General features: G+C 40.6%; 1 protein-coding gene across 1 annotated transcript in view; it reads right to left on the bottom strand.

The window, feature by feature from the left end:
* Nucleotides 1-27,466, bottom strand: part of LOC124606401 (putative mediator of RNA polymerase II transcription subunit 12) — a 509,903-nt gene that overhangs the window by 145,548 nt on the left and 336,889 nt on the right. The window contains exon 5 of the mRNA XM_047138381.1: nucleotides 25,559-25,614. Within this exon, the coding sequence (XP_046994337.1) occupies nucleotides 25,559-25,562 (4 nt within the window). The 5' untranslated portion in view covers nucleotides 25,563-25,614. The remainder of the gene's footprint in view (nucleotides 1-25,558; nucleotides 25,615-27,466) is intronic.

Genomic DNA, 27,466 nt, shown 5'->3' on the forward strand with positions numbered 1-27,466 from the left:
CCGTACACTTGTTGTAACATTATAAACGTTTCACTTGCAGATTTTCCTAGTTTGAAACAAAATTTGATGTTAACACGCTGTTCTTTCTGTGCACTCAACATTTTCCGACGCACAGACAAAACGTCAACTACTTAAAACAGACGCCACGGGCAGACTGAGTGCAGGAGGCAGATGAAACTCGTGCAGTAGGCGGAGCGAGAGTCACGTGACAGGCCACGCGACTTCCAGCCTTATTGCATTCGTTTTATTGTTTCACCAGTACTAGTCCGGTTTTTTCTAGCCACACCTCGTATACTCGATGTTAATAAATTTCTCTTCTTGAGAAACACTTACCTTGCCATTGCAAGTCTACATTTTATATCCTCCTTAGTTCGAGTAACATCAGTTATTTTGCTCCCCAAATAGCGAAACTCATCTACTACTTTAAGTGTCTCATTTTCTAATCTAATTCCCTCAAAACATCACCTGATTTAATTCGACTATATTCCATTATCTTCGTTTTCTTTTGTTGAGGTTCATCTTATATCCTCCTTTCAAGAGACTGTCCATTCCGTTCAAATGCATTACAGTGTCACCGGCAAACCTCAAAGTTTTTATTTCTTCTCCATGGGTTTCAATTCCTACTCCAAATTTTTCTTTTGTTTCCTTTACTGCTTTTTTCAATATACAGATTTAATAACATCGGGGATAGGCTACAACCATGTCTCACTCCCTTCCCAACCACTGCGTCCCGTTCATGCACCTCGACCCTTATGACTGCCATCTGATTTCTGTACAAACTGTAAATAGCCTTTCGTGTCCTGTATTTTACCCCTCCCACCTTCAGAATTTGATAGAGAGTATTCCAGTCAACATTGTCAAAAGCTTTCTCTAAGTCTACAAATGCTAGAAACGTAGGTTTTTCCTTTCCGTAATCTTTCTTCTAAGATACGTCGTAGGGTCAATATTGCCTCACGTGTTTCAACATTTCTACGGAATCGAAACTAATCTTCCCCGAGGTCGGCTTTTAACAGTTTTTCCATGCGTCTGTAAAGAATTCGTGTTAGTATTATGCAGCTGTGACTTATTAAACTGATAGTTCGGTAATTTTCACATCTGTCAATACCTGCTTTCTTTGGGATTGGAATTAATATATTCTTCTTGTAGTCTGAGGGTATCTCGCCTGTCTCATACATCTTGCTCACCAGATGGTAGATTTTTGTCAGGGCTGGCTCTCCCAAGGCTATCAGCAGTTCTAAAGTAATGTTGTCTACTCCCGGGGTCTTGTTTCGACTCAGGTCTTTCAGTGCTCTGTCAAACTCTTCACGCAGTATCATATCTCCCATTTCATCTTCATCTAAGTCCTCTTCCATTTCCATAATATTGTCCTCGAGTACATCGTCCTTGTATGGACCTTCTATATACTCCTTCCACCTTTCTGCTTTAGCTCTTTGCTTAGGACTGGTTTTCCGTCTGAGTTCTTGATATTCATACAAGTGGTTGTCTTTTCTCCAAAGGTCTCTCTAATTTTCCTGTAGGCAGTATCTATTAAAAACTTTTCGTTTAACTCTGTAATATTCTGAGCTGTCATATGCAAACATATTGTGACCACAAAGCGTAGCGGCGGAATTTTGTTATCACGAAGAACTGTTGATTATTGTAGTTCTTATTCTTTTTGAAGTTTCAATTCTGCTTAGTGCTATTCCTCCCCCCTCTGTTCGATTCTATTGCGCGGAAAAAAATTGTGTGAAGTTTGGGATCTATAGGAAAAGGGGAGCTCGGTCGACCCTTAAATTTATAAAAAACTCATATCAAAGTTTTTAATGAATTGAACAGTATAGATCACGAAACTTTCTGGCACATTAAAACTGTGTGCCGGACCGAGATTCTATCTCGGGACCTATGGCGGAAGTAAAGCTGTGAGGACAGGTCGTGATTTGTGCTTGGGTAGCTCAGTTGGTAGATCACTTGTCCGCCAGAGACACAGGTGCTGAGTTCGAATCCCAGTCCGGCACACAGTTTTAATATGCCTTGAAGTTCCGTATCAGCGCACACTCTACTGCAGAGTGAAAAACTCATTCTGTAGTCTAGATCACGTTTTTATTAGTTGCTATTGGCTGTTTCGGTTGAATCGAGACACCTTCAGATTTAACACTAAAATTTGTGACTGGTACCACCAGGGTGACCAGTAAAAACATCAGACAATGGCCGATATTCGTATAGAATATTTATTTTCGGGATCTCAGGTTCATTGGTGACAGTTCCAATGAGGTTGACAGTTCATCTGGGATGTACAGACTAAGATACCAGTATTTTTCCTTAATGCTTTAAGCAATTTCTACCAAACTTTACACTCGTATCAGTTACTACCTTGAAAACATTACTGTGACAGTAAGACACCTCAGGCACCCATATGTCTGAGGATTGGGTAAAAACGGAGACAGAAGCGTAACCCACGAACACCTGGAGAAATTTCAGCCAGATTTGGTATATACATGACTCATTTGCATAAAAATGTGAGTGTAGGATACCATGCTACCTCTAGGAGTTAGGGTGAGTGTGGAGATGGAGAGGAGTAACATGTAAAAATGTTCGATAACTACCTTTCCAGTATTTTACTTGGAACACTAATGATAGTATACAATTTCTAAAGTAACAGCACATGTATGTAAAACAAAGCTTAAAGTATGGACAGCCAGATGCACCTTTACAGATGTTCCTTAACAATTGAAGATACAGGAGTACTGATCCACTTCAGTTCTCGCAAAACTGCCAGGACGAATGATGCAGATATTCGTGTCAGTGACATGAAATCACTAAAACGGAACAATGTGAGATTCTATACAATTTAACCACAATATAACGTAGTTCCCAGAACAACAAACTTGTCCAGTAGTTGGAAGAAAGGACAGGTTGCACCCGTCTACAAAGAGGGTTGCGGAAACGATGCACAAAACTACCGTCCAGCATATTTTTCATCGATCTCTTGTAGAGTCTTGGAACATATTATGAGCACAAGTATATAGTGATATCTCGAACATAAATACGACCTCTATGTCAACCAGTATGGATTCCGGAAATATCGGTCATGGGAAATCCAAGTAGCGCTTTTCTCACGTATCCTCATAACCTCGGATCAAAGCAATCAGGGGGATGTAGAATTTCTTGACTTCCATTAGACTCATTACCAGCCTTTTAGATAGTCTGATCATATGGGCCATCAAATGGTGTTTGTGACTGGCATGAGGAATTCTTGGTGATGAGATCGCAACATATTTAACTTGGATGGAGAGTCATCAACAGAAGGAGACTTAACTTATAGCAATCCAGTGAAGCCTCGCTGTCCGTATTTTATGTAAATGACCTGGAAGACAATATTAATAGAATTTTTAAAGATGTTGCAATTACGTATCACTGAGTACGATTTGAAAAAAGCTACAGAAATATCAGATTTTGAAAACATTTCAAAGTGGTGAAAAGACTGACAACTTTCAACTTACTTTAAATGTTCAGAAATGAAGAACTGTGAACTTCACAAAACGCAGAAGTGTAGTATTCCAATGACAACAATACTAGTAAGACACAATTGCAATCAGTCAATTCACACAAATGTTTGCGTCTAACAATTCGTGGCGATACAAAATGCAATGATCACATACGCTCAGTCGTAGGTAACGCTGGTGCCAGCCCTTGGTTCATTGCAAGGATACTATGAAAAGTCAGTGAGTCTACGAAGGCGATTTCTTATAAAACGCTAATGTAACCCATTCTATAAAATTACTAAAGCTGTGGGACCCATACAGAGCATGACTAACGGAGAACATGTTTGTCCCCAAGGGGGAGGCTCACAGAAGTGTTGAGAAACTTGAAGAAGGAGATGCTTGAAAATACAAGCCAAATGAAAAGACACGCTCTTTTAAGAAACGGTATTAAGTGTAAAATCTAGGAATATACTACAGCCAACTACTAACTATTCTCCTGGAGGGACAGCGAGAAAATAACTCAGGACAGTTTTTGCAAAACTGAACATCTAAAAAAATAAAATTTACAGGAAACACTTTTTATTAAATAACTTTAGTAATCCTCGGAACAGAAATTTAAACACACATTTGTTTTTTGTTCCTAGTAACGAGCAAAAAATGTGTCATATCCAAATAATATTTTTATATAAGTACAGCAATGATATCTACATTGAAATGATACGGTTTTTTTTTTGCAAAACTGAACAAATACAGTAACACCATTCTTTAAAACATTATTGCTTCATTCAAAGAGAAATTAGGATACTTTAGTACTTTCTTTCCATCTTCATTTTTCCTAGCACTGACTATTTTATAATCTTAGCAATTCCTTTTTCCTCCGTTTCTCCGAGGTAGTTTACTGGTGACCGTGCTTTTACTTATTGAACTGCACGAGTTTGAGAAAATTCATAAGAGTCTCCGAATCTTAGCTTAATGATGTCTCTTCTCCAAATTTATTAAAAAGCATTTTACATTTTGATAGGCTCCATGTGACGTGTGTGTTTCGAGCAATGTGTAATGTCAAGTATTTTACTTTTCTCCATTTACCTCCATTACTGTACTATTATATATCCAAATTTGTCTTAGGTAAAATATCTGCCCAACAGACGGCGTTGGGTGATGCTGTTCTGCTGGCAATCAAAACATACATTGATGGTGTGTACAACACGGCATATCATGATAAACTTTGCTTTAAAGTGGATGCAAAAACGAATGTCGTGTAGACGTTAAGTTTTGTAAAAAATTACAATATTTTACGTGTGTTTGATTCAGTATACATTAAGTTTTTTTAAAATTTTAACAAGCGCAATCGATTAATCTCATTTCAAAATATATGAATTTGTGTAGTCCTATATCTCGAAATCGACAATTCTGTAAATTTTTAGTTTTGCAAAACCGGTTTTCAATTATAGCATGCATAGAGGAATTTAAGTACCCGTTATCCCGCTCTCCATACGCAAGTGAAACGGAAAGAAACCAAAAGACATTGTATAATAGGAAGTATCTTTTGCTACGCACTTGACAGTAACTGGCGGAGAATGGATATAGATCTATTGGTCATATGACACCAGTAAAATTCCAGGTATAAAATGTAACTGCATCAATGTCCCCCACACTTCGTAAATTACTAAACGTTACAGTTAAGTTCTCTCCTGTAAATGATTACGATCTATCTTTGTTTCCGTTTAACCATTACTCGCGCGATATCGCTGAGCCCTTCTTAGCCAGTTTCCAACCGGTTGTCCGTCTGCGTGCTTCTTTGGTTCTTCGGTCGAAGACAGACAGCTGTTCCTCTGAAGTTTCGCCAGTTTGAGAAGTTGGCACTACTAAAGGCCAATTCGCATTCCACAGCAGAGTTCATGCTTATCTCAACAAATATGCACGGTTTGTCTTCTGCAGCGAAAGTAACTACACTGATGTGGCAAAAGTCAAGAGATACCCCCTAATATCGTTCCGGACCTCCTTTTGGCCGGACCAGTGCAGAGTGTCGACGCAGCACTGACTCACCAACTCGTTGGAAGTCCCTGCAGCAATACTGAGCAATGCTGCCCCATAGCTGTCCATAACTGCGAAGTGCTGCTGGCGCAGGATTTTGTGCGCAAACTGACCTCTCGATTATGTCTTATAAATGTTCGATGTGATTTATGTAGGCGATCAGTATGGCAAAAATCATTTGCTCGAAATGTCCAGAACGTTCTCCAAACAAATCGCCGACAATTATTATGACTCGGTGGCTTGACGCAAGGTCATCCACATAAATTCTATCGTGGTTTGGAGAAATGAAATCAATGAATGGCTGCAAACGATCTCCAAGCAGCCAGACAACCATTTCCTGTCAATTATCAGTTCTGTTCGACCAGAGCACCAAGTGCTTTCGATGTAAACACAGACCACGTCGATATGGAGCCACCATCTGTTTGCACCGTGCCTTATTGGTAGCTTGGGTCCGTGGCTTCTTGGGGTTCGCACTACACTCGAAACCTACCATCAACTCATACCACCTGAAATCGTGACTCATTTGACCAGGCCACGATTTTCCTTATTGCTTGCTGTTAAAAACATGCACTTCGGAGTTTTCATCATATATTGGATATACAGGGTGTTACAAAAAGGTGCGGCCAAACTTTCAGGAAACATTCCTCACACACAAAGAAAGAAAATATGTTACGTGGACATGTATCCAGAAACGCTTACTTTCCATGTTAGAGCTCATTTTATTACTTCTCTTCAAATCACATTAACCATGGGATGGAAAACACAGCAACAGAACGTACCAGCGTGACTTCAAACACTTTGTTACAGGAAATGTTCAAAATGTCCTCCGTTAGCGAGAATACATGCATCCACCCTCCGTCGCATGGAATCCCTGATGCGCTGATGCAGCCCTGGAGAATGGCGTATTGTATCACAGCCGTCCACAATACAAGCACGAAGAGTCTCTACTTTTGGTACCGGGGTTGCGTAGACAAGAGCTTTCAAATGCCCCCTTAAATGAAAGCCAAGAGGGTTGAGGTACGGAGAGCGTGGAGGCCATGGAATTGGTCCGCCTCTACCAATCCACCGGTCACCGAATCTGTTGTTGAGAAGCATACGAACACTTCGACTGAAATGTGCAGGAGCTCCATCGTGCATGAACCACATGTTGTGTCGTACTTGTAAAGGCACAGCAGCACAGGTAGAGTATCCCGTATGAAATCATGATAACGTGCTCTATTGAGCGTAGGTGGACGAAATTAAAATGAGCTCTAACATGGAAGTTTAGCGTTTCCGGACACATGTCCACATAACATCTTTTCTTTATTTGTGTGTGAGGAATGTTTCCTGAAAGTTTGGCCGTACCTTTTTGTAACAACCTGTATAAAGCAGTCTTGAATGCATACGTCAAATTGAAAACGACGTCTAGCCTTGGCCAAGCTCATCACAGCCGTATCTTTTCGCCCAGACAGTATGGTCCAGAGCATACCTTATGTCAAGTCCAGGAGAGAAAAACTGACAGAATCGAGCCTTTCAGCTGGCTCGGATGCTCATTCGTTACACGTTTTGTATACGAATAGCAGAGATCTGAGTTACAATCATGTTTTGACAAATACCTTTTTGTCGATAACTCTTCTTAGAATTCCCCTGTTGACGTAAACCAGCCTGCCGTATTCTACTTGTCACTATATTGTTTAGGGTTTTTCCTGTGCCACTAAAGGCTGTCGAGCGAGAACAGTAGTTTCGTATATGCCTCTGAGAACACGCACATAAAATACTAATACCAAAATACGAGAATTTAGCAACGAGTTTGCTGTGGCAGTCTTCACCGAGACATTTCCTCATGGTCACACTATCAGTTGCAAACTGGGGCCACTAACTTAAGGGGAATCCACCGTAGGAACAGAAATATGCCTATTCTCAGGCTGACACTTGTCGGGACCGAGGACGAGTTTCGTGTCTTCCCACCTTTCGTAGCATATTTTTTTCTCCACTATTAGTGTAGCTGGTAAGAGCATTCGTTTATTACAAGTTGTGTAGTGACTTTTTTAATACATTTGCAACTAAATACACACGAAATTTTAATGTTTCTATAGGCACTCGAAAACACACTAGAAAATAATTTATTTCGTTATTACGAATTGCCAAGTTCTCCATTCCTTGTGTTTGACAGTGTGTCTGAGGAGGCATTGTCGGTCTTCAGGGATCTGTCAGGAACAAACATTCCAAGAAAAAAAGTCTAGTAAAATGGGCTGTAAAAACGCATACCTTAAGAGCTGTGGGCACTTGTTCATCTTCTCTAATTTGAAACACACCCCTTTTACTAAAGAAGTGTTCATAGCTCTGAACGTATATAGTATATATTTTAAAGGCCATTTTTACTAGACTTTTTTGCTTCGAATGATCATTCCTGAATACTGGCCATTCCCCCCGAGGAACACCTTGTACAGTGTTATTTATGATCGATCTTAACCACAAGACGACGGGTCATAAAGCGGGAAGCAGTAATCTGTGAGAACAGCGAGTAGTTTTCTTTTCACGACACGCGTGAGATCACAAGACAGAGATTTCTTCCATCAAAATAACGTCTCAGAATTTGTAAGCTGTTTCTTGCTATATTTTAGATGTTTCTAGATTTTCTGCTATATCTGAGATTTTTCAGCGCTTCCGTGTGTCGAAAGGTCTGTTATACAAGTACATGTTCCATGTCTCCAAGACCAACCTCACATGGATCCCACACATTCAGAGGCATTTAAGCAACTGCTGCACTAAAACATGCAGTAGGTGCGTATTGAGGTTATTAAGTTAAGGAAAAGTGTTCAGGTGGTGTAAGATTCTGTGCCTATTCTCTGGCTGACACACTGTTTCGTACAAAATGTGCAGTATACTAGTATCCTATCAATAAATCTTAGACGCGATTTCATTTATCCGTAAGTGAACATGATAGACATTTCCACTTCACAAACCGTTGTATTCCCAGGTATTCATAGGACGTGACTGATTCCAGAAGTGCTTAGATAATCTTGTACTCAAAATCTGAGTTTACTACCTTTATATTGCGATCTTTCTTTAGATTTCAAGATTTGTTGCGAGCTCTGAAACAGGTGATCTCCTGTAGAGATCATACAGGATAATTACTTTTGCGTAACTGTTCCTCACATACAACTGTGCCATCTGCGAATGTATGATATTTAATCAGTTTTATGTACCGGATTTTCTAAATTACTCTTGTCTGGAGGACCGTCCGCACATAATAAATGTGCTACCCGCTGCGTCTTGACATACCATCAATAAATTGCAGACTTATCCATATGAGAGTATTTCCTTCCTTAAGTGTTGTTGCTGTACTGATAAACTGCTCTGTCATCAAGCAAAATTGGTAAGTGCGAACAGGCCTCGCGCTCTGAGGGCTTCGTGCAATCTTAATTATGCATTCAGATAGTTCTTCCATCCCAGGAATCGAGAATCTCTACGATCTTTACATGTTATGGAGTTCGATACTAACAAGGTACTAGTCCCGGGAATTCCTAGACTTTCGAGAATTTTTTGTGAATTTGTGATATAATAACAGATTAACAATTTCATTTTGCCTTCACTTGTACTGTCAAACCTTTCTTCTTGTAAAATTTCATGATTATAGGTCAACGGGAAGTACCCTACAGGTTTTGAACAGTGAGTTTTCGAGTATCAAAACACGTCACAAATTGTGGTATCTTTTGACTGCATCGACTTAGAAACTCAAATATTTTACATTGCTAAAGAAATGTGGATCAAATTTGAACTTGATACGTCCACCTGTACCTGAAAAAAAGGGGGTCTGGACATACAGACAGACAGACAGTCAGACAGACAGACAGTCAGTCAGTCAGTCAAAGTCATCCTATATGGGGTTTCGTTTTTGCCGACTGAGGCACGGAACCCTACAAATGATTGCATCTGGCTACTTCAAGCGATGTGTGAATTGAATTTGCCTGAGCATCATTTTATGGCTGTCTTGGAGAAGGCTACAAGGCTGAGTACGCCATTATGTTTGAGCTCTGAACATGTCCTGAAGATAGACGTTGACTTTGGACACAGTCCCTTTGACTGTTCATAGATTCACTAAACCCGCCCAAAGATGTAAACAACCATGCATAAGCAGCACCTATTAGACGGACGGTGTTCGACAGCCAATCAGTTCCAGTCATTCCACCAGGAAGGAGTTACACGGCTCGTGTTGGCTGTAGTTCAACCATGCCTAGACGGTCAATACCGCGGTTCGATAGCGCCCACATTGTGCTTTGTGCCAGGAACGGCCCTCAACAAGGGAAGTGTCCAGGGGTCTCGTATTGAGTCAAAGGGATGTTGTTCTGACTTGGAGGAGACACAGAGACACGAACTGTCGATGACATACCTCGCTCAGGCCGCCCAAGGGCTACTACTGCAGTGGATGATCGCTACCTATGGATCATGGCTCGGAGGAACACTGACAGCAACGACAACATGTTGAATAATGCTTTTCGTGCAGCCACAGTACGTCGTGTACGACTCAACTGTGCGCAATAGGCTGAATGATGCGCAACTTCGCTCACGACGTCTATGGCGAGGTCCATCGTTGCAACCACGACACCATGCAACGCGGTCCAGATGGGCCCAACAACAACAAGCCGAATGGACCGCTCAGGACTGACATCACGTTCTCTTCACCAACGAGTGTCGCATTGCCTTCAACCAGACAATCGTCGGAGACTTGTTTGGAGGCAACCCGGTCAGGCTGAACGCCTTAGACACACTGTCCAGAAAGCGCAGCAAGGTAGAGGTTCATTGCTGTTTTGGGGTGGCATTATGTGGGGCCGACGTACGGCGCTGGTGGTCATGGAAGGTGCCGCAACGACTGTGCGATACGTGATTGCCATCCTCCGACCGATAATGCAACCATATCAGCAGCATATTGGCGAGGCAATCGTTTTCATGGGCGACAATTCGCACCCACATCGTGGACATCTTGTGAATCCTTCAGGATAACGATATCGCTCGACTAAAGTGGCCAGCTTGTTCTCCACACATGAACCCCATCGAACATGCCTGGGATAGATTGGAAAGGGCTGTTTATGGATGACGTGACCCACCAACCACTCTGACGGATCTACGCCGAATCGCCGTTGATGAGTGGGATAATCTGGACCAACAGTGCCTTGATGAACTTGTGGATAGTATGACAAAGACGAATACTGACATACATCAATGCAAGAGGACGTGCTACTGGGTATTAGAGGTACCTGTGTGTACAGTAATCTGGACCACCACCTCTGAAGGTCTCGCTGTATGAGGCTACAACATGAAATGTGTGGTTTTCTTGAGCGGTAAAAAGGGCGATGTTTATGTTGATCTCTATTCCAATTTTCTGTACAGGTTCCGGAACCGAAGTGATGCAAAACTTTTTTTGATGTGTGTATTACAGATATATGAGAGCGACTTTCGTCAATGAGGAAGTTGTGCTGGCGCTTTTTTGAACCAGCATCACCGGCATTCTTCCAGTAACAGAACAGTAGGTCGCGAATGAAATGCTCTCGTTTCATACGTTGAGTATGTTTTTATCTGAGAACCTATTATCAGTCGAGCAATCTGTTCGGTGGTGATCTCAATATTACGTGAACACACCTACTCTGCAATGAAGTATTATTCATGACAATAGAAGAACCACAGACACACACAGTATATCAAATCGTGCATTAAAAACGGAATGAGTAAAGTGCTGTTAGTAAATATTTCGATATCAGTTTGACCTGTGAAGCTGGTGTGAAATAAGACGTTCTTTTTGTAAATAAGAGAGGCACGATTCGCCTTCTATATATTCTCATCTGTTTATCATTTAATCATCCTTCTAATTGCACATAAGTGGTTTGGTAATAATAATAATAATAATAATAATAATAATAATAGTAATACGAAACATAATAGTAATTACTGCTTATGTCCATGTTTTATATGTATATCATCGTCGTCACATTTTGACACTAAAAAAAAAAAAATTTTCTATTTCAGTTTAACTGAACTTGTAAGAAGATCAGTTTGGTGACGTGTCGATTTGCTCAACAACCAACTGCCATTACGTGCAGATTTGCACGCAACAGGAAAGTCGAATCTTTGCAAACTACATTTATTTTACGAAGTCAGATTTATGTTATTCAACATTATGCTAAAGTATGTTTCATTGCATTTGATACAGGTATGTACCACCATCACCAAACTTATCTGCTCGCTAACGACGATTCTGAGCCTGATACGCAGGTAAACAAATTAATTGTAACTGACGATTTGTAGTGGAAGTTGCAATACGTCGATATTACTCCGTTCAGTTATGATTTTCATATTTAATTCCCGCGGTGCTCACTGTGACTCATCCCGACTTCATAACAGTTTAGGTTCGGAATAATGCTAGAACGGCAATTTTCTCAGTTCTTAAAAGAAGTTTTAATTAGTCTATAAGGCTGTTTTTATCGGTTGAGTCACACTGCAGGGGCCACACAGCCCCCTGTGTTTCTTGATACTCGAATTAGATGCATAAGGAAGGAGATGGCATCAAAATTCACAGGAGCGGGTACTAAGGGTAGATAATTTCTGAACATTAGACTAGTTTAAAAAGGTACGAGTTCTTGTGGCACTGGTTAAAAATGACAGTTTCTGCTTTAATGTAAATTAAGAAAACTAAACATTTCTCAAAGCCATGGATCAGATATACACGGAAATCGCAATCATTTGTATACTGATATGTGTCTAACCTGTGATATAAAGTTCATTTTACTCGTATCTGTTTGTTTAGAGCTGCGCACTAAAAAAAGGTCGGTAATTTTAGTGCACAACATAAATGACTTAGTCAATGGTAGGATTATTGGTAGTATTAGCAGCATTGGTAGGGAAAGAAACATAAATGAATGTTCAAGACAACAAGCGCGAATCGACGTTTTTTTTTGTTTTTTTTTTTGTCTACTTGGTTGCTTTGCACATAAGTAGAACCACACACAATTTACTGTTTGCCCATTGTGTATTTTATGTCCCTACAGAATATAAAATGCATTTTATGAATAAGAAGAATTAGTTGATCGCGTAACTTCTTCGCTTTTAACGAAAGCAGTTACTTTCGATGCAAGTACAGTTTACGTGCACCAACATAAAAATACGTATAATTAATTGTTATTTTTTACTCAATAGGAAGTTCTTTCTCCTTATCAAAGGCAAGAATTTCTTGTTATTACTGACAAATGCGGAAGTTGTTTATGAATAATAGAAAATTTTTTTCTGTGCTCGATCAAGTATTGAAGCGATATCCTTTTTTTTACGTCTCATCTTTCTGTTGAGAAAAGTGCGTTTTGCAGCACTGTATGATAAATCTGTATTTTTTCTTCATTTTTACTACAGTATCCCTCTGTTTGACATTACAAATCAACAGTTTTCGAATAAAACCTTAATTAAACAGTGAAAGTTTCAATTTTCCTACAAGTACCGTTTACACTTAACAGACAGGAGGACAACTAAGTAAAACAAAAATGACCCTTAGGTTACCGGGCTCCTTATATTTATCCTAACTCAGTTTCTAGACGGTTCACTGCTTCCTGGTTTAGGGAAATCTAGTAAGACATTGATCGCACACGTAGATAAAGCAATTGTTATCGCCCTCATAAAGAAAGCGATCGTTACGAGGGAACGCCTGACAGGTATGCAACACACAGAAATGCATGTAATACAGGTACGATCTTAACAGACCAAAGCTGGCAAGAAAACTACATTAGTCTACGCTTACTTTTAACAATCTACAGTACCATAAGACAGTTTTACAACTATTTATAAATTCCTTATCTGCAAGATTGTACTAATAACCATCAAGAAGTGGAAAAGTAACAATGAGAATGTACACTAATGACCACCTGCTCATAGCGCGTTGCTCCAAATTCGGAATGCAATACAGCAGGTACTCTGCACAACAGGGATTCTGAAAGACTTCGTATATTTCCGACGGTATGTCGCACCAGATAACTACGCTACAGTCACGCAGTTCCTGTGAATTACAGGTCGGTGGTGTGTGTACGCAGAGCTGGTGACCATTAGCGTACCAGATGTGTTCCGTCTTGGTCAGCTCAGGCGAATATAGTGGCCAAAACAAAAACACGAGTTCCCTGTCTTGTTCCTGACCACTGTAAGACGATTATGGTCTTGTGACACGGTCAGTTATCCTGCTGAAACGCTGTCGAGTTAGACATCAAGCGTGAAAGGATGCTGGTGGTCCAGAATAATGTTCACATAATCCATAGCTGTCTTTGTACTTTCGATTACTATCAGAAGTCCCACGGAGGCATTAGTGAATATTTCCCATAGCACACCACTGTCCCTATTGGACTGAGCCCGTGGCGTGGAGCGTGTTTCGAACAGCTAATCGCCTGGATGGCGGTGTATCCGAACGCGACCATCGACCAGATTGAGAAAAAAACATGATTCATCCGACCAGACGACACGTCCCCCTTAATCCGCTATCCTGTCTCTCTGATTTACTGTCCACTGCAATATGAGTTGACGATGTAGTTGGATCAGAATGATAATATGCAGCGGTCGCCTGCTGCGCGGCCTCACATTCAACAATGCGCACCGAAACGCTTGCGTTTACGCCTGCATTGCTCTCTTTTATCAGATCCATCACAGATCGGTGTCTATCATACTTTACACCAGGCAAGGGCAACCTTTGTTAACCAACGGGTCTGATCCTATACGTAAGTCGCGGGCTGCACGGTGACGTGACGCGACAGTAGCGCTCCTGGCGCATGAATTGAGAACTTTAACGTCCTTGACTTAAATGTTTATGGAGCAACGCAGCAATACAAATGGAACGCTTTTGCTGACACGACACGCTAACAAATTATGCCTCTACTTTCATTTTATGTTCACCCCATCTTCAGATGTTTATAGCTGTTTACGTGTCGTGAACTTCCGTTGCAAAATTCTGCAATGACTTTGTTGTTTTACTAATGCTCACGACATGTACAGGGTGTTTCAAAAATGACCGGTATATTTGAAACTGCAATAAAAACTAAACGAGCAGCGATAGAAATACACCGTTTGTTGCAATATGCTTGGGACAACAGTACATTTACAGGCAGACAAACTTTCGAAATTACAGTAGTTACAATTTTCAACAACAGATGGCGCTGCAAGTGATGTGAAAGATATAGAAGACAACGCAGTCTGTGGGTGTGCCATTCTGTACGTCGTCTTTCTGCTGTAAGCGTGTGCTGTTCACACCATGCAAGTGTGCTGTAGACAACATGGTTTATTCCTTAGAACAAAGGATTTTTCTGGTGTTGGAATTCCACCGGCTAGAACACAGTGTTGTTGCAACAAGACGAAGTTTTCAACGGAGGTTTAATGTAACCAAAGGACCGAAAAGCGATACAATAAAGGATCTGTTCGAAAAATTTCAACGGACTGGGAACGTGACGGATGAACGTGCTGGAAAGGTAGGGCGACCGCGTACGGCAACCACAGAGGGCAATGCGCAGCTAGTGCAGCAGGTGATCCAACAGCGGCCTCGGGTTTCCGTTCGCCGTGTTGCAGCTGCGGTCCAAATGACGCCAACGTCCACGTATCGTCTCATGCGCCAGAGTTTACACCTCTATCCATACAAAATTCAAACGTGGCAACCCCTCAGCGCCGCTACCATTGCTGCATGAGAGACATTCGCGAATGATATAGTGCACAGGATTGATGACGGCGATATGCATGTGGGCAGCATTTGGTTTACTGACGAAGCTTATTTTTACCTGGACGGCTTCGTCAATAAGCAGAACTGGCGCATATGGGGAACCGAAAAGCCTCATGTTGCAGTCCCATCGTCCCTGCATCCTCAAAAAGTACTGGTCTGGGCCGCCATTTCTTCCAAAGGAATCATTGGCCCATTTTTCAGATCCGAAACGATTACTGCATCACGCTATCTGGACATTCTTCGTGAATTTGTGGCGGTACAAACTGGCTTAGACGACACTGTGAACACCTCGTGGTTTATGCAAGATGGTGCCCAGCCACATCGCATGGCCGACGTCTTTAATTTCCTGAATGAATATTTCGATGATCGTGTGATTGCTTTGGGCTATCCGAAACATACAGGAGGCGACGTGGATTGGCCTCCCTATTCGCCAGACATGAACCCCTGTGACTTCTTTCTGTGGGGACACTTGAAAGACCAGGTGTACCGCCAGAATCCAGAAACAATTGAACAGCTGAAGCAGTACATCTCATCTGCATGTGAAGCCATTCCGCCAGACACGTTGTCAAAGGTTTCGGGTAATTTCATTCAGAGACTACGCCATATTATTGCTACGCATGGTGGATATGTGGAAAATATCGTACTATAGAGTTTCCCAGACCGCAGCGCCATCTGTTGTTGAAAATTGTAACTACTGTAATTTCGAAAGTTTGTCTGCCTGAAAATGTACTGTTGTCCCAAGCATATTGCAACAAACGGTGTATTTCTATCGCTGCTCGTTTAGTTTTTATTGCCGTTTCAAATATACCGGTCATTTTTGAAACACCCTGTATATAAATGTTTACATCTGACGGTGGGTTGCCAGGCATCTTGAAATATCATGGAAAAATAAACTCATATACACTGAGGTAACGAAAGTCATGGATTACCTCCTAATATCGTGGCTGACCTCATTTTACCCAGCGTAAGGCAGGAGGTCGACGTGGCATGGACTCAAGAAGTAGACGGAAGTCCCCTCCAGAAATACCGAGTCATGCTGCCTCTATAACCAACTATAATTGCGAAGTGTTGGCGGTGCAGGATTTTGTGCTGGATCTGACCTCTCGATAATGTCCCATAAAAGTTCGACGGGATTCACATCGGACTATTTGGCTGGGCGGATCATTCGTTCGAATTATCCATAATGTTCTTCAAACCAATGGCGAACAATTGTGGTCTGGTGACATGCTGCAGTGTCATCCATAAAAATTCCGTCATTGTTTGGGAACATGAAGTACATGAAAGTCTGAAAATGGTCTCCAAGTAGCAAAACATAACCATTTCCAGTCAATGATCGGTTCAACTGAACCACAGGAGGAAGTCCATTCCATGTAAACGCAGCCCGCGCCATTATGGAGCCACCATCAGCTTGGACAGCGTCTTGTTGACAACTTGAGTCCATGACTTCTTGTGCCTTGCGCCACAATCGAACCCTACCATAAGCTCTTATCAGCTGAAATCTCTGACGAGACAAGGATTTTCCAGTCGTCTAGGATCCAGCCGATATGGTCACAAGCCCAGGAGAGGTGCTGCAGGCGATGTACTGTAAGCAAAGGCACTCGCATGGGTCGTCTGCTGCCACAACCCAGTAACGCCAAATTACGCTGCAGTGCCCTAAGGGGTACGTCGTCGTGTATCCCACATTTATTTCGGCTGTTATTTCACGCAGTGTTGCTTGTCTGTTAGCACTGACTACGCAAACACTGCTGCTCTCGGTTGTTAAGTGAAGGTTGTCGGCCACTGCGTTGTCCGTGGTGATAGGTAATACCTCAAATGTGGTATTCTCGATACGCTCTTGGAACTGTGGATATCGGAATATTGAATTCCCTAACGATTTCCAAAATGGAATATCCTGTGGTGTCACCGCCAGACACCACACTTGTTAGGTGGTAGCCTTTAAATCGGCCGCGGTCCATTAGTATACGTCGGACCCGCGTGTCGCCACTGTCAGTGATTGCAGACAGCGCGCCGCCACACGGCAGGTCTAGAGAGACTTCCTAGCACTCGCCCCAGTTGTACAGCCGACTTTGTTAGCGATGCTACACTGACAATTACGCTCTCATTTGCCGAGACGATAGTTAGCATAGCCTTCAGCTACGTCATTTGCTACGACCTAGCAAGGCGCCATTACCAGTTTATATTGAGATTGTTATTAATGTGCCGTCAAGAGCGATGTACACCAATTATGTATTAAAGTTAAGTATTCCAGAAGTTATGTACTATTTTTGGCTACTATAATTCCTTGTCATTTTCCAGACCCACGCCAGTCTGCGTGAGCTTAAACGGGTGCCTTTCGGCTTCCTCCAAACTCCGTGAATTGGCTCCTGCCAATTCACTACATATCCCATGTAGGACTACTAATCCGCGTCCTAAGTCTTAATTCCCGTCGTGCGGCCAAACGTTGGAAACCTTTTCACAAGAATCACCTGATTACAAGTGACAGCTACGCCAATGCACTGCCCCTATACTTGTGCAAGTGATACTACCGCCACATGTATATGTGCATATCGCTATTCTATTACTTCTTTCACCTCAGGATAAAAAGCAACTGGTTGCGGCTAATTCATTGTAAATTACCTTCGATTTCAACAGTTTAATACGTCCATAAATGTTAATACGAGAAACAATAGAAAAAATACGGCACTGATGTAGGTAACCCCAACAGACAAACAATTAGGAGAAAGCAGAATGAGATTTTCACTCTGCAGCAGAGTGTGCGCTGATATGAAACTTCCCTGATATGAAACTTCCCTGATATGAAACTTCCCTGATATGAAACTTCCCTGATATGAAACTTCCCTGATATGAAACTTCCCTGATATGAAACTTCCCTGATATGAAACTTCCCTGATATGAAACTTCCCTGATATGAAACTTCCCTGATATGAAACTTCCCTGATATGAAACTTCCCTGATATGAAACTTCCCTGATATGAAACTTCCCTGATATGAAACTTCCCTGATATGAAACTTCCCTGATATGAAACTTCCCTGATATGAAACTTCCCTGATATGAAACTTCCCTGATATGAAACTTCCCTGATATGAAACTTCCCTGATATGAAACTTCCCTGATATGAAACTTCCCTGATATGAAACTTCCCTGATATGAAACTTCCCTGATATGAAACTTCCCTGATATGAAACTTCCCTGATATGAAACTTCCCTGATATGAAACTTCCCTGATATGAAACTTCCCTGATATGAAACTTCCCTGATATGAAACTTCCCTGATATGAAACTTCCCTGATATGAAACTTCCCTGATATGAAACTTCCCTGATATGAAACTTCCCTGATATGAAACTTCCCTGATATGAAACTTCCCTGATATGAAACTTCCCTGATATGAAACTTCCCTGATATGAAACTTCCCTGATATGAAACTTCCCTGATATGAAACTTCCCTGATATGAAACTTCCCTGATATGAAACTTCCCTGATATGAAACTTCCCTGATATGAAACTTCCCTGATATGAAACTTCCCTGATATGAAACTTCCCTGATATGAAACTTCCCTGATATGAAACTTCCCTGATATGAAACTTCCCTGATATGAAACTTCCCTGATATGAAACTTCCCTGATATGAAACTTCCCTGATATGAAACTTCCCTGATATGAAACTTCCCTGATATGAAACTTCCCTGATATGAAACTTCCCTGATATGAAACTTCCCTGATATGAAACTTCCCTGATATGAAACTTCCCTGATATGAAACTTCCCTGATATGAAACTTCCTGGCAGATTAAAACTGTGTGCCGGACCGAGACTCGAACTCGGGACCTTTGCCTTTCGCAGGCAAGTGCTCTGCCATCTCAGCTACCCAAGCACGACTCACGACCCGTCCTCACAGCTTCATTTCTGCCAGTATCTCGTCTCCTACTTTCCAAACATCATAGAAGCTCTTCAGAAGAGAAATGTTGCTAATTTCTTCCGCGAGCCGGATTGAAACGGTTGGGTAATCATCCGATGTCCAGGTTCTGTAACGAGACGTCAGTGTCCAACGCGTTGTTGCCAACTCGTGGTTTCGCCATCGTTCAGGCAGTTTCCATAGACACTCTTGACTGTAGCACGAGAACAGACGAACGGCTTCGCCTCTGAGATGCTAGTTCCCACGTGCCGGGTCACGACACTTGATCCTTTGTCAAAGTCGCTCACGTCAGTTGATTTTCCAATATGCGGTCTGTATCACTGCTATAATGGTTTCCCATTCACCTCTGCTTCCGCTCGTATTTTCCTACGCCAGCAAGTGCCCGCTACGTCACCAGAGACAATTTCGCAATGGGTAGTGGACGTAATGGATTGACACACCAGTGTGTTGTAACAAGCAAGCTGCTGATTGTGCTGCTAAGGGGATATACGGAATATTTCATATGAATCACTAAGGTAATTTTCTCTTTTTTTTTTTTAATCTGCTGGAATTCTCAGTTTCGCCTGATGTTTGCAGGCAGCTCATTTAATAGCATTGGTACAGAAAACGTACCACTGCAAACCCGTGACGAGGACGAAGAAAGCTATGATGGAATTATTTTTAAGTCTTTCACCGAAATTTATATATTACAATAAAACAGTGCCAGGAAAGAACAGTTCCTTCTCTCTTGGTTTCGACTCATTTTAATGCCCGTGTTCTGGAAGAGGTATAGCACAGAGACAGACCAGCAGTCTGACCTCAGAAAGCGCAGAAACTGTCCTAATAAGCAGAGGGGTCGCCGCGCTTGTCAAAAGAAAGCTCTGGAAATTGTCTCTTGGGTTTCATGAGTCGACGGCAAACCGACCGAGGAGGGAAGACGGATATTTTGTGCAAAGCGGCGTCATACAAGTCTATGACCCACAGCCTACATCCCACGGAGTACAGAGGGCACCCTGCCCAAAAAGATATTGTTTGAAATTTGTGGTTGACGTTTTAAGGTTTCCAGTTTATTTTTTGTGTTTAAGGAACTGATGTGAGCTCTACATTTTTATTTGACGCGTCATACTTTACATCTGTACTCTGGATATTTTTCTGGATCTTTGTTCAAAAGTGAATACGGTACTTTCTGAGAAAGTTCTCTTGAATGCCATTTCTGAAAATGTTTCGGAGAAAACTTCAGTTACAAAAACTCCTGTTACAGGAATACCTTTTGTGGAAGCATTGTTCCAGATGAGCTTGCATCCGTCCTTCATTTACGGTAATCACGTTAAGAATGGTAGCAGAAGAAAGGTAAAGACTTTCTGTAAGAAAAACAAATGATTAACAGACCTGAATAACATGATACAGCAAAACGAAGTGCGGAAAAATAAGGAAACCGAAAATTTTGAGATGAATTTGAGTTAATTTTTGTAACTGAAGTGGAATTCTGTATTTGAAACTATGAGCAAATGTGAGGAAACGCATAAATTGTCAGGCCTAGGAAAAAGTGTAACTACTTTATTTACGTGAAACTCTTACTACGTTAATTGTTTTAAATCTATTCATAATAGAGATAAAAACAGAACTGTACAGAAGTCTAGTAAAACCCATTGCCTTTCATGTAAAAGGCGAAATGGGTCTCTAAAATTAAATACTATTATTTCATCAACAGCAAATTCTCCATTTCATATAAGATCGTTCTTATTGCATACCGTCGAGCTGGTGGTCTAAATGTAAACAGCGTGCCTGGAAACCGAGAAGTGGTGGGATCAAATCCCGGACCGGCCGGGTTAGGGATTTTCTTTGCCCTGGGACTCGGCGTTTTGTGTTATCATCATCATCATCATCATCATCATCATCATCATCATCCGTGACGGTGGATCGATCAGACTGTGTATAAAATTGAAGTGTGTAAAAATTTGGACTTTGCACGGGTGCTGATGACCGCATAGTTGAGCGCCTCACAAACCAACCACCACCACCACCACCACCACCACCACCGAATCCCGGAAATTTTGTGTGTGTTCTGAATCTAGTCTTCACCTCTCAACGATGTGAGGAGTCGCCAGTAACACTGTTGGGATTCCACTTTAAATCGTAGGTCTCCTTTCCTTTACTGGGATAGATTAGGGACACGCAAGTCGCCAAAGTGGCACTCAGTTCAAAGGCTTCCATCCTTGGAAATTATTATTATTATTTATTTCTTTCCTCAGACGTTATGTCTGGTCAAAAATGGAAAGTGACGCGGACCTTGATCAAGCGTCACTTCCTTTTAACTGTACGGTATATGTTATATTGCATTTAGGAACTTTCGGGTGATTGAACATGTATCAATAATTACGGATTTCTGTAGTTGTTTATATAAGTTTGGATGTAGCTGTATTGCATTGATGTACTGGTGGATATTGTGTGGTATGACTCCTGTAGTTGATAGTATAATTGGTATAATGTCAACTTTATCCTGATGCCAAATGTCCTTGACTTCCTCAGCCAGCTGGATGTATTTTTCAATTTTTTCTCCTGTTTTCTTTTGTATATTTGTTGTATTGGGTATGGATATTTCGATCAGTTGTGTTGATTTCTTCTTTTTATTGGTGAGTATGATGTCAGGTTTGTTATGTGGTGTTGTTTTATCTGTTATAATGGTTCTGTTCCAGTATAATTTGTATTCATCATTCTCCAGTACATTTTGTGGTGCATACTTGTATGTGGGAACGTGTTGTTTTATAAGTTTATGTTGTAAGGCAAGCTGTTGATGTATTATTTTTGCTACATTGTCATGTCTTCTGGGGTATTCTGTATTTGCTAGTATTGTACACCAGCTTGTGATGTGATCTACTGTTTCTATTTGTTGTTTGCAAAGTCTGCATTTATCTCTTGTGGTATTGGGATCTTTAATAATATGCTTACTGTAATATCTCGTGTTTGTTGTTTGATCCTGTATTGCAATCATGAATCCTTCCGTCTCACTGTATATATTGCCTTTTCTTAGCCATGTGTTGGATGCGTCTTGATCGATGTGTGGCTGTGTTAGATGATACGGGTGATTGCCATGTAGTGTTTTCTTTTTCCAATTTACTTTCTTCATATCTGTTGATGTTATGTGATCTAAAGGGTTGTAGAAGTGGTTATTAAATTGCAATGGTGTAGCCGATGTATTTATATGAGTGATTGCTTTGTGCATTTTGCTACTTTCTGCTCGATCTATAAAGAATTTTCTTAAATTGTCTACCTGTCCATAGTGTAGGTTTTTTATGTCGATAAATCCCCTTCCTCCTTCCTTTCTGCTTAATGTGAATCTTTCTGTTGCTGAATGTATGTGATGTATTCTATATTTGTGCCATTGTGATCGTGTAAGTGTATTGAGTGCTTCTAGGTCTGTGTTACTCCATTTCACTACTCCAAATGAGTAGGTCAGTATTGGTATAACGTAAGTATTTATAGCTTTTGTCTTGTTTCTTGCTGTCAATTCTGTTTTCAGTATTTTTGTTAGCCTTTGTCTATATTTTTCTTTTAGTTCTTCTTTAATATTTGTATTATCTATTCCTATTTTTTTCTGTATCCTAGATATTTATAGGCATCTGTTTTTTCCATCGCTTCTATGCAGTCGCTGTGGTTATCCAATATGTAATCTTCTTGTTAAGTGTGTTTTCCCTTGACTATGCTATTTTTCTTACATTTGTCTGTTCCAAAAGCCATATTTATATCATTGCTGAATACTTCTGTTATCTTCAGTAATTGGTTGAGTTGTTGATTTGTTGCTGCCAGTAGTTTTAGATCATCCATGTAGAGCAAATGTGTGATTTTGTGTGGGTATGTTCCAGTAATATTGTATCCATAATTTGTATTATTTAGCATGTTGGATAGTGGGTTCAAAGCAAGGTAGAACCAGAAAGGACTTAATGAGTCTCCTTGGTATATTCCACGCTTAATCTGTATTGGCTGTGATGTGATATTATCTGAATTTGTTTGGATATTAAGTGTGGTTTTCCAGTTTTTCATTACTATGTTTAGGAACTGTATCAATGTATGATCTACTTTGTATATTTCCAATATCTGTAGTAACCATGAGTGGGGTACACTATCAAAAGCTTTTTGGTAATCAATGTATGCATAGTGTAGCGACCTTTGTTTAGTCTTAACTTGATATGTCACCTCTGCATCTATTATCAGTTGCTCTTTACATCTTCGTGCTCCTTTGCAACAGCCTTTTTGTTCTTCATTTATAATTTTGTTCTGTGTTGTATGTGTTATTAATTTCTGTGTAATGACTGAAGTTAATATTTTGTATATTGTTGGTAGGCATGTTATGGGGCGATATTTAGCTGGGTTTGCTGTGTCTGCTTGATATTTAGGTTTCAGATAAGTTATTCCATGTGTAAGTGTTTCAGGGAATGTGTATGGGTCTGCAATGTAACTGTTAAATAATTTAGTTAAATGTGAATGTGTTGAGGTGAACTTCTTTAGCCAGAAATTTGCTATTTTATCTTTTCCAGGGGCTTTCCAATTGTGAGTAGAATTAATTGCTCGGGTGACTTCATGTTGCAAAATTGTCACTTCAGGCATTTGTGGTATCATCTCGTATGCATCTGTTTCTGCTTGTATCCACTGTGCATGCCTGTTATGCTGTACCGGGTTTGACCATATGTTGCTCCAGAAGTGTTCCATGTCTGTTATGTTTGACGGATTGTCTATTTTAATGTGTGTGTTTTCTATCGTCTGGTAAAATTTCTTTTGGTTTGTGTTGAATGTTTGGTTTTGTTTCCTTCTATTTTCACTTTTTTTTGTATCTTCTAAGTCGTTTGGCCAATGCTTGTAATTTCTGCTTCTTTTCATCTAATTGCTCTATCGCTTCTTGTTGTGATATTTTACCTAACTTTTTTCGTTTTTTGTCTGATATTTCATTTCTTATAAATTGTGTTAGCTGTCCAATGTCTTTTCTCAGTTTTTCTATTCTTATCTATAGCCTGTGTTGCCATGCTGGTTTTGTGGGTTTCTTCTGTGTGTTGGTTGGTTCTGATCTATGCCTAGTGTGTATATTTAGTGTAGTGAGTGCTCCTACATACACCAGTAGTTGTAACTCTTCCATAGTTGTATTTTCATTTATTTTGTTGTGTATGATTGTGTTGATAGTTGTTATTGTTGTTTGAACTTGTGGGTTATTTGGTGGTCTATGCAAGAATGGTCTAATGTCTGTATTTGTGTCTTTGTATTCTATATATGTCAACTGAAATTTTTCTTCTATATCTAACATGTGTGTCACTTCATGTTCTATTTGTGCTTGTTCTGGTGGCTGTCTTAAGATTTCGTTTTCCTCTGATTGTTTAATTGATGCGTGTTCTTTGTTAGTTTGCTCTGGGATGTTTGAGTCCATTACTGTATTTTCTTCTTCTTCTGATTGCACATTATTTTGTTCCAGTATTTGTTGTACTTGTTGTTTAATGCTTTCTAATTCTGACTGGGGTATCCTGTTATTTTTGATTATTACACGGATCTGATCAGCTAGTCGTCGTTCTGTTAGAAATTTTAATTCTGGGTATCTGGTAATAAATGTTGTGTATACTTGTGATCTGTATCCAGTTGTGTTGGTTCCTAAGTTTGTTGCTTGGTAATAACAGAACATGAGGTGTCCGTTAACTTCATCTGACCATCTCATCCTCTGCCTTTGTTTTCCTTCTAGAGTGGTTGCAGGAAGCATATCCTGCAAAACACCTCTATTTGGATTTAAATCATTCGCCGTGTGGCTAGCAGTGTCGTTACCATTGTGGACGGGTATAGGGTTCAAGCGTCGTCCCCGACCATGACAGCACTTGTCCGAGGCTTCATTAGTTCTGTCCTGAACGAACTAATCACACTAAAAGGGGGGTTAGCCCTATTAGTGTTTTGATCTTTTCGTCGCCTTTTACGACTGGCAGAACATACCGGAGTCCTATTCCTTTCCCGGGCCTCCACGGGATCTATTATTATTATTATTATTATTATTATTATTATGGGGCAACAGTAACAGCAACAGAAGTACTGCCAGTATTAACTTTATTAGTTCACAGTAAGTATTATTTACTCAATTGTCACCACACAAGCGGGTAGGTTTAATACAATTTGTTATATTAAAAGTTATTTCTTATGTAACCATGATGCAAAAAAGTTACTACTGTATGTGTCTAAACACTAGTCCTATGGTAGAGAAGGTCTGATGGCCCTAATCACATCACGTTAAATAAAATAAATAGTTTAACAATAATATGTGTAGCGGCTCTTATGATTTAGAAACTCTTTTGTGTGCCATATGATTAATAATAATATAGATGGGTCGGGAGACATCGACATGACAATCATATGACAAAAGAATAGCGTTTTTTGATTTACTTTTGGAAAAGCGTCACAATAAACGAGATTAATTGTCTTTATTTTTATTACATACCCATTGAGAAGGCGAACCAAGGACTGCGACTGTTTGAACTTTCTGCCAAAGTGCGCCTGAAAAAAAAAGAAAATATTGAATCTGTAAGGTCTTTATTATCTTTCATATACTATATCCAAGTACAGCAAAATCAATAACTATCACTTATAGAAATGTTGAAGGAGACTTATTCATATTTCAGAACCTCTATTTGGTGTAAATAACGGCAGATTGCTCGAAATGTAGAAAAATTTAAATTAATGCAGTTGAATAGGAAAAACAAAGCCGTAATTTTCGAGTACAGCATTGATAGTGTGTTGCTTGACACAGAGGCGTCGATTAGATATCCAGGTGAAACGTTGTAAAGCGATCTGAATGGAATGATCACGTAAGGGCGATAGTAAGGAAGGCCAATGGTCGGCTTCAGTTTATTGGGGGAATTTTAGAAAAGCGTACTTCGTCTATAAAGGAGGCCGCCTGCATAATAGTTGTACGTCCAATTTCTGACTGCTACTCGAGTGTTTGGGATCTCCACCAGCCGGCCGCTGTGGCCGAGCGGTTCTAGGCCCTTCAGTCTCGAACCGCGCTGGTGCCGCGGTCGCAGATTCGAATCCTGCCTCGGGCATCAATGTGTGTGATGTCCTTAGGTTAGTTAGGTTTAAGTAGTTCTAAGTTCTAGGGGACTGATGCCCGCAGCAGGTAAGTCCCATAGTGCTCAGAGCCATTTTTGAACCTGGGTCACGCCATAATCCAATATATTCATCAGCTAATACTCACTAACATAATTTGATGGCCACGCCAGGGAGAATGAAACTACGACGACTCGAGACCAATGTATCTGTTATTGTTGTCGTATGCCCGTCTAGTCTTAATACTCATCACGTGTCCGAAAGAACAGACCTTAGGTTCTCGATTCCTATTAGTCCTTTTCTCGCTGGCGCGCGAATCTAGTTAATACAGTTGGTGAATAGTAAGTGATGAATGTTGTGGACTGTGGCGTAATGACGTAGACAGTGTGACGTATGGTGGTTTTGGTCGGTCCGGGGAGCGTTCGCAGATACCCGAACAGGTTAAGGCGACCGCTTACATAAACGGTAAATCCGGATTCGAGTCCCGGGTGCTGTACAAATTTTCTGTCACTAGCAGGTAGCACAGCTATAGCCAGTATAGCCGATGTCAAAGAATTCTCAATCGCCGAATAAATTTTGAACTATTTCGTACAACTGTGGATTGTCACCAAGGTCTGTTCCTTCAGACATGCAAATAAGTACTGAGAAAATTTAGAGAAGAGGCATTTGCGGCTGACTGCAGGACCATTCTACTGCCGCCAACGTAAATTTCGATTTCGCGTTAAGGGCCACGAGGATAAGAGAAATTAGGGGTCGTACGGAGGCCTATAGACAGTCGTCTTTCCCTCGCTCCATTTACGAGTGGAATAGGAAATAACTAGTAGGGTACCATGGTACCCTCCGTCCTACACCGCATGACAACTTTGTGATTATCTGAGGTCGTGCTGAAAAGTAATGACTCCAAATTTTTTATGCGACAACTCTTAATCCTGTTCGAATAAAACAAACATTATTAATACGCTAAGTCACTATTCTTCAGTTCGTTCATCATATTAGATATTTCAGGAACTTCTGCAACTGCGTCATTCATGATTCAAATAATGAAAACTGCTACAGTTACTAATGTTTTAATGCTTATCACAAGGTGTTTCGATAATTTATTCTTTATTTTCAAGTGCATTTGTTTACATGAATATGTTTGGTGATGTTTACATGTGTGATTTTCTACTTCTCTCGCATCTTTTTGCGGTTAGACTGCATGAGAGGCAGAACATCCCACATGCAAACATCACCAAATATACTACTATAAACAAATGCGCAAACACTCGAAAATGAGAATAAATTCTCGAAACGCGTTGTG

This window comes from Schistocerca americana, chromosome 3, assembly GCF_021461395.2.
Source record: "Schistocerca americana isolate TAMUIC-IGC-003095 chromosome 3, iqSchAmer2.1, whole genome shotgun sequence".
Classification (NCBI taxonomy): Eukaryota; Metazoa; Arthropoda; class Insecta; order Orthoptera; family Acrididae; genus Schistocerca; species Schistocerca americana.